Source organism: Mustela lutreola, chromosome 4 (assembly GCF_030435805.1).
Source record: "Mustela lutreola isolate mMusLut2 chromosome 4, mMusLut2.pri, whole genome shotgun sequence".
NCBI classification, from domain to species: Eukaryota; Metazoa; Chordata; class Mammalia; order Carnivora; family Mustelidae; genus Mustela; species Mustela lutreola.
Window position 1 is genome coordinate 191,690,515 of NC_081293.1, and position 9,411 is coordinate 191,699,925.

The window sequence follows — 9,411 nt, forward strand, 5'->3', positions numbered from 1 at the left end:
ATTGGCAGGTAGCTCTGTTTCTGCCCTCAATTCCTCTTGCTGCCTTTAGCTCTCATTTTCCTTTTTTTGTGCACTGCAAGAAAAGGAAAGTTAGTGAAAATGCAGTGATTCAAAAATTTTTTAAATTTTAATTATTCTTGTTTAATGTTCAAAACAGATATAATAACAAAATAGTTCTATGAAAAAAAAATGAGTGAAATGGAGGAAACCCCATTCCAGTGTACATCTACATGAATTCATACCTTCTTCTCTGCCTTGGATAATGAAGAAGGGCCCTTAAACATTTGTGTTTCCTTCCTCCTTTTTTCAAGTCTTCTTCATTTTCTCTTAAGCCCATATACAGAGGGTAAATTATTAATAATACTAATTGAGAAAAATAAAAAGAATAAGATGCCATTGCAATACCTTTCCCTTTGTGATCCCACTGAAGGCTGAGAAACTAAAGACCAAGAGGATCAAAGGTAATAATAATAATAAAAAAAAAGTCTTCAAAGCCTCTCATCCATTCCTAAGCCCTTAGTGCTGTGGACAGTTGTCTCCAATTTTAGTTAGGTTTGTATTTGTGGATAGGATGCATGAAGAAAATCATGTTTGCTACCTTATCTACCCCAAGACAGAGGTCATGTTATTACTAATACTGCTACTACTGTAGTACTATTACCAGTATTTGTTCACAAATACTTTCCCCATAACTAACTACAGTTGAGCTTAAAAGTACTTGTGAGTTTGGTGATATTCCTTTGTTTTATATATAAAAGCCTGTCACCTAACCCAAATCACATAGTTGTAAATAACTAAGACACAAAATCATTTTTGAAATTTACGTTCTCTGATTCCAGATCTTGCACAAGGACCTGATTTTTCCCAATATTTCATTTTGTAATAAGTTTACACTTTTCATTATGATGTGTCTAGTTGACATATGTCAGGGGTAGCTTTTATAAACTTTCCAACCAAATTTTCCTCATTGTTTATCATTTTGCCTACCATTCTCACCTACCAAACTCTCCTTGCCCTAGAATTTGAGGTACGGTGGTAAAGATGTGAGCTCCTAAAATTGCACTGCAGTATCTCCAGGCCTTAATGGGTCTCCCTGAGACCATCTCATGTTCCTATGAAGGTGCTGACCTGACTCTGATGCAGAGTGGGTATGTTGGGATAAAGCCTGTCATCTTCACCCATAAATGGTCTGAAACATCTGGTGAAGGCTAGCTAATTGTATACAGTATGTATTCACTAAAATGGTTCTTTGCTTCAACAACTTTTGTTATCTCTGATTCTGCAGATTAATGATTCTCACATTTTTTTAATGGGAACAGATAACCAGACATGGGTGAGAGAATTTATTCTCCTTGGCCTGTCCAATGACTGGGACACACAGGTCTCCCTCTTTGTCCTGTTCTTAGTCATGTACATAGTGACAGTGCTGGGGAACTTCCTCATCATTCTTCTCATCAGACTGGACAGCCGACTCCACACTCCCATGTACTTCTTTCTCACCAACCTCTCCCTTGTTGATGTCTCCTATGCCACAAGCATCATTCCTCAGATGTTGGTGCATCTTCTTGCAGCACATAAAGCAATCCCATTTGTGAGCTGTGCAGCCCAGTTATTTTTCTCCCTAGGCTGGGGTGGGATTGAGTTTGTTCTACTGGCAGTGATGGCCTATGACCGCTATGTGGCCGTGTGTAACCCCCTAAGATACTCAGTCATCATGCATGGAGGCCTCTGTACTAGGTTGGCCTTCACATCCTGGGTCAGTGGTTCTGTCAACTCTCTTATCCATACTGCCATCACATTTCAGCTACCCATGTGCACAAACAAGTATATTGATCACATATCATGTGAAATTTTAGCTGTGATCAGGCTGGCCTGTGTGGACACCTCCTCCAATGAGATCGCAATCATGGTTTCTAGCATTGTTCTGCTGATGACACCTTTCTGCCTGGTTCTCCTGTCCTACATCCAGATCATCTCCACCATCCTAAAGATCCGATCCACAGAGGGAAGAAAGAAAGCCTTCCACACCTGTGCCTCTCACCTCACAGTGGTTGTCCTGTGCTATGGCATGGCCATTTTCACTTATATTCAGCCCCGCTCCAGCCCCTCTGTTCTTCAGGAGAAGTTGATCTCTCTCTTCTATGCTGTGTTGACACCCATGCTGAACCCCATGATTTATAGTGTAAGAAATAAGGAGGTGAAGGGGGCCTGGCAGAAACTACTAGGGCAATTTTCTGGACTAACATCAAAACTGGCAACTTGATGAATCCTGAGCATCACTTAGAGTAACTTTGCCTGTGTTTTCTCCCACTTAACTCAGATATGGCAGGCATTACCTGCATTGCCTTGGCAACCAGGAAGAAGATGACGACCATGTACCAGTGATGCTGGGTAGGAGGCTGGAGGTTGGGTTGGAGTGTGGGGTGTGGGTTTATTTTTATGTCACAGCAGCATATTCACTGGAGTTGAGAACTGCTGTAATAGAACTTCCCACCTTTGGCAAACAATAAGAGACTCTTAGTCACAGGAAACAAATTGAGGGTTGCTGGAGGGGGAGAGGGATGGGTGGATGTGACAACTGGGTGATGGACATTAAGGAGAAAATGTGACGTAATGAGCACTGGGTTTTATATAAGACTGATGAATCATTGAACTCTACCTCTGAAACTAATAGTATATTGTATGTTAATTAATTGAATTTAAATAAATAATAATAAATTCTAAAAAAGAGAGGAAAAAGAAAAAGAAAGAACTCCCCCTTTCTCAATCTTCTTTCATATGGCCTGAGAGTAGTCCAAGATAATACCATTTACTCTTCATTTGTCACATCGTTTGTAATTATGGACCTATTCATGAATCTTACCTTGGAACACAATTTTTAATCAGCCACATTTTGTAAAAGATCACCAAGTTTCCACTGGGAACAAAATCATTTTCAATTTGAAGATTCACTTAAAATGTGTGGTATATGTAGCCATATTCAGTAATTGTATGTGTCACTATTCTGAGAAGAATGTTGCTCTTAAGGCTGATGAAGATATTTATTTGTGCTACATTCACTACCTGTGGATATAAAGACTGTCTTGAGTAATGGAAATAATTGGGTGAAGAAATGTCAACTAAAACTCTTGTTTTACCCTGGGGAGGATATAACCAAGTGTTGTTTGTACACAATGACATTATTGGCTAAGGAGCTGAGATCCAGTTACTACTAATTTATTGTGTATACATGGGCATTCATTCAAAGACAAAAATTCTCTAATTCTAAATATTCAGCAGACTTTTTCTTTGAGACTTTAGAAATAAAGTAAACAAATAAGTAATGTAATAAATGTGTAAAATATCAAAAATATAGTTAATATAAGAAAAGCAGTTCCCTAAAACAATCAATGAAAGATAATGTAGCTTTGATGTGGATTTTGGGTTATTGGATATGTCAGTCTGCTGTGCAGATGTTACTTGCATGTCTCCATATTAAGAGCCTTCTTATATGCCCCCACCCCAACACACACACACACACACACACACGCACACACACACACACGGCCCTACTCAACCTTTCTAAACCTAGTAAGCCAGTATGATCTGTGAGTGTACCTCACCTCTGACAAGAAACTTAAAAAAAGTAAAAGAGGGAGGAAATGATTAAACAAAGCACATGTAGGAGATGGAGGAAAATATGATAATTGTGGGTCTTCTCACTTTTTTCAAGAACCTCAAAATGGCACCCTCTTTCTGTCCCTTTGTCTCTCTGCTGAGTGTTAATTCTCATTTGATTGATTTGTATTTGGGAGTTTGCAATCAGGAGTCAGAGGGCTTCCACTGATAACCTGTTTTCTCTGTGAAACAAGAGGAAGTGACCATTGCTGAGAGTGTGGAGGAGGAAAGGCAGGAGTAAGAGGTGTAGGAATGATGAAGGTTAAAAACCCATTTGGGGTCTAGGATAATGTGTCCCATTTGCTGTGGATGCCACTATCTGGCATTTCATGAAGTATCAATTACAAAGCCATTGTGGTCAAATTTTCCCTCTGATATGAACAACTTTATTCTTAGCTTTCTAAACAAAGTCACAGATGATCATCTTGTTGGCATCAACTTTGTTAAAGACACTGCTTATAGGCATTGTGGGGCACCAAAGTTGTGTTTAGATGTGCCCATTGCCTCTGGAAATTTATAGTCTTCTAGGGCAGAGGTTGGGAAACTTTCTGTAACTGGCCAAATTACAAATGTTTTAGGCTTCTTGGGCCACACAGTTTCCTTCATAGCTCCTCCACTATTGCAGCACTAAGACAGCTACAGACTACACATAAAAAATGAGTGGCACTAGTACAAATAAATCTCAATTTATGAACTGAAATTTGAGTTATATAAGTTATTAAAACATTCTTCTTCTTTTGATTCAACTATATAAGAGTGTAAAACACATTGTTTTCTTGTGGGCCATACAAAAAGAGGCAGCAGGCCACATTTGGGCTCTGGGCTGCAATTTTTACAGCATTTTAGAAGAATGAGTATAAAAATATGTAAAATTATAACAAAAGGTATGCACAGAAGGAGCTCTGGAAATTCAAAGAAACAAGAGGGGAATTTTTTTCCTCTGGATGTGGAATGATGGTCATATAGGAGAAGGCTTCTAAGAGAAGATGAAGTTCTCATTTCAGTTTCCATTTCATAAAGCATCTTATTTCTCATAATCATTTGGGTTCAATTACCCAAGATCTAAGGACACCATACTAATGGGTGAATGGAAGAGATGAATCATGCATTGAGCACCATCTTAGATATCTGTTGAGTACTAATGGCTGATTTATATAACTTCTTAGCTCTTGAATAATTTAACAACAGTGGCAGGACTGTAGTGAGCACATTCTCTTATATTCAAGCTGAAGCTTTCATTTTACTGTCCCTTATCCTGATAAATGGGACCAGCAGCTATTCCCCCATTCCATTAAAATCCAAAATTTTAACATCTAAACCTGCCCCTATTAGGTGCACACTACCAAATGAGTGTCCATATGGTTTGATTGTCATTTCTGCTCCATCGTTAGGTTAGGCTGCTCTCTGTGAAATCTGATCTTCACTATAATTTTCCCTCATCTTTAGAATATTTCTTTGATCACTTGTATGCACATTACTCCCTGACTCCTTTGAGCTTTCTATATCTTCCTCATCAAAATGCAACAGCATATTAAATAAGTGCAATCCTGGAGAAGTTACAATACTTAAATAAGACTCAGCTTTATTTTCTACAATGTGAAGAATAATAAACCGCTAGTGAGAAATTTGAGAGGTTGGAATGAAACATTATATGTAAAGCACTTTGTAAAATGTCTGACACATAAAAAGCACTTGATAACTGTTAGCTAGTCATCATTTTTTTTCTAACAGAGCATCTTTCCCATTTCTCCCTACTTTCTGTCCTCTCCAATCCTCTAAAAATGTTTTAGGCCTATTAGCTAGCCCACCTAAAGCAATGTAAAGATTCTGATACAAGAGTAGTTACCAGAAAAGTGTTTAGAAAACAGACCTCTGATTTTTGGAGGCAAAAATAAAATTCTGTCTCATTCATTCATAATGGGGGAAATATTATCACCAAAGGGGTAAAAATTGGCCCTTGTAGAGGGAATAAAAATATCTTAATTATTGCATTGATTTATGGTCCTTCAAAGAGCCATGGCACATAAACAGATATGTACTATACTGCGGTGTTAAAATTATATGGGAGTGAGTGGTTAAGAAAGAGTTATCTAAGGGTATTATGCTTAGCAAAATAAGTCAATCAGACAAAGACAACTATCATATGATCCCCCTGATATGATGAAGTGGAGATGCAACGTGGGGGGTTTGAGGGGTAGGAAAAGAATAAATGAAACAAGATGGGATCAGGAGGGAGACAAACCATAAGAGACTCTTAATCTAACAAAACAAACTGAGGGGGGCTGGGAGGAGGGGTTAGGGAGAGGGTGGTGGGGTTATGGACATTGGGGAGGGTATGTGCTATGGTGAGTGCTGTGAAGTATGTAAACCTGGTGATTCACACACCTGTACCCTTGGGGCTAATAATACATTATATGTTTATAAAAATTTTTAAAAAATATCTAAGAACTTCCCTTTCATAGGTGAACAATAGTGAATAAAAGATTGAGGAACGCTGCTTTATCTGTAGAGAACTATTTCTTGTTTGGGCAAAAATATTCACAAGCGAATCATAAGTACAAAAGACAGAAGGCAAATAGTCGGGTTAATCAACTGTGGACTTGAAAACTACCCCATCTGTTTTTGCCTATTTTAGTTTCTATTCCTGGACCTTGCCTACTCTATCTAAGCAAATTCTTCTGCCCAACTGGTTCCTATACCTATTTTGGGCTTTTATAACCTCATGGGTATGGACAATTGGATGTTGCTGAGTTAGTTCATCCTGCCTTGGGACCTGAGTCACTGGAGAGTCTCTTATGTTCCTGGCCATGTGCCTGAAGGCAATGTTGTAATACTTCATCAAGCTCCTCTAAGCAACCCAAACATCTGGCCAGCTATTCCATATAAATACATATATTTTTTTTATATTTACATATTATATATTTTATAAAGATATAGGTTTTTATATAGATACATATTTTATATAAGTATATTAATATAAATGTATTTATATGTGAATATATAATATATATATAACAACATATTTTTTTTTAACAAAGTGGCTATGTCTTGTGGGGTTCTATTATATGATAGCACTGTTACACACATGCTTATTCACTTTTTGGGATCTCAAATATCTAGGAAGTTTTGTAAGGGGTGTTAGAATTCCCACAAATATATAATATAGGATTTAAGTCAGATTCACAAAAATTTGAAGGAATAGAGCAGTCTTAGCTAGCACCTTTGCTACACTTACAAATTTTAAGTTTTAGAGGCCTTCTAAGTTTCATAAGTTTGTGTTGCCATCTTTCCTCAAAATACGGATATTAGTATCCACATGGTACAGAAGAAGAGGTTGGGATTCATGTATATGTAACTTGTGTGAATGCAAACAATTAGAAATCTACACTTAGAGCCTGGATTCAGTGCAGATGTGACTTGTCTGATTCCAGAGACATTGTACATTTCAACAAGGACACCCCTCTAGGAATATTAGCTGTTTGTAGATCAATGTTTAGCTGAAGATGAGAAAAAGCCACAGAGCCATAATGTTACTATTATAGTGAAGACGGTTACAGTTTCAAGTAATAAAAAATCCAAAACAAACTGATATATGCAAAATTAGCAACTAAGTGTAATGAACTGATATCTGAATAGTGAATCTAGAATCCCAAGTTTTGTTTGTTTTTTTTTTTAATAAGTCTATCTTTTTGTTTTCTCCTGTCTCTCAGTTTTGCATCTTTTTGTGGGCCTTATTCTATTCTGTGCTTCAGAAATTTCCTCTAAGAGGTGGAAAAAGAAACCTTGGAGGTACCCAGATGTACATTATGACATGAGAAACAAAATCCTAGCTTGTCGGCCAGCTCCAGCAGAAAAGTCTCAGAGATAGGTTTGAATTGTCTTAGCCTGAAGCATGTGGCCCTCCCTCAACTAAGCTCTCTGTCAGCCTTGTGAGGCACTTTGACCAGATATTAATGTGTTTTGTTGACTTGAATTGTTTTGACTTACGGAAACTTGCTTTATCTCATCATATACTCTATTTTGATAAATGTTCCACCAGTCTTGAAAAAAATGTATTTTCTACTATTGTTGAATAAAGTGTTCTATAAATGTCAAGTTGAGTTTGATAATGTTCAAGTTTTCTATTTCCTTACTGATGCCTTACTATTCTATTCCTTATGCTTGTTCTATCAATTATTAAGAGACAAGTATTGAAATCTCTAACTGTAATTGTAGAGTTGTTTATTTCCTCTTGTGTTTCTATCAGTTTTTGCTTTATGTCTTTTGAAGCTCTGTTGCTAAGCATTTAAATATTTATACTTATTCTGTATTCTCCATTAATTGAATCCTTTATCATTAGGAAATGCCTTTCCTTGTCCCTGGTAATATTCTTTGCTCTGAAATCTACTTTGACTGATATTAACATTGAAACTCTAGGTTTCTTTTAGTTAGCATTAAAATGGTATTTCTTTCTCATATTTCAAGGATCACCATGCTGCATTGCCTCATACCCAATGAAAATTGTCCTACTGTGTAGTTGTTCAGGAGGGAGGGTAGATCTAATCCCAGTTTCTCTGTCTTGGCTAGAAATAAAGTCTTTTCTTAAGTTTTCAAAGCCTACTAAAACTAAATTTGCGTTTGGATTCTGTTTCATTTTTCTTATTGTGACAAATATCCTGAGGAAACGTGTCTGTGAACTCAAAATAGTTCTTGAGATTCTCTCACTTTTCTCTTTTGGAACTCAGGTTATCTGGCTCTAGAAGCTGTGCTCTGAAACATTGCTTCACACTGCTTATAAAATGTTTTATTATTTTTAGTGGTGAGAAGATAGAGCTCTCACAGGGAAACTGTACCTTCCAGGGCTTCCTAAACCAACTGCTTTCCAGAGATTTTTTTTTTTTAACCTTATCTGAAAGGTGAGAAAACTGGACTAGGAGGGAATCACTTCCATAAAGCTATGTTACTCTTGTGAATTTATGACTCCAATTTCCTGCAGAAAATGAATATATCAGATAAGTTTACCTTAAAAAGTTTACCATTACTTTTTGAAAAATAAATCCTATTTAGCTTTGCTTTTCTTAAAAAGCCAAAGCTGTAACTATAATAAAGAATATTTTTAAAACACCAAAATTCTGACTTGATTTTATTGTGATACAACAGAGAATTTTATGTTATCATGGGCAAAGGTCTTATGTTGTCATATGGAAATTTTTAATAAAGTTAGGCATTTTAAATGTAATGCTTCTGTTATTTATCAACTAACAATCATTACAAAAATAAGAATATTATATTTATTTATGTATTTATTTATTCATTTTTATTATATTAAGTTAGTCACCATACATCATTAGTTTTTGATGTACTGTTCCAAAATTCATTTTTATGTATAACACCCAGTGCTTCGTGCAATATGTGCCTTCCTTACTACCCACCACCAGGCTCATTTTCAAGATAGTGTGTTCTACAGAATCTATGATTCAAAAAAGCATGGTAATTCTGGAGCTAGCTAGATCTAAATCCCTAAATCCCTGCATAATTAGAGGCAAGGTGTTCTATCTCTCTAAACTTTTGTACAGAAAACAACCTTTAAGAGAAAAATAAGTGCATAAAGCTATGGGCATCAGCATTATTTTTGTCACTCTTAATTTGGGCAATATTACTTTTGTTAGAGTTTTAATTTTTGAAGGTTTTTATATCATTCTATTTTTTTTATTAATTCACTGTAAGGACTGCAATTACAGAATACCACAAACTGGATGGCTTAAACAACAGAAA

At 36.4% G+C, this 9,411-nt stretch overlaps 1 protein-coding gene across 1 annotated transcript; it reads left to right on the forward strand.

Moving 5' to 3' along the window:
- Positions 1-1,309: 1,309 nt before the first annotated feature.
- On the forward strand, positions 1,310-2,263 carry LOC131830470 (olfactory receptor-like protein OLF3). Its single transcript, XM_059172703.1, has one exon. The coding sequence runs from the start codon at positions 1,310-1,312 to the stop codon at positions 2,261-2,263; it is 954 nt and encodes a 317-aa protein (XP_059028686.1).
- The last annotated feature ends 7,148 nt before the right edge of the window (positions 2,264-9,411 follow it).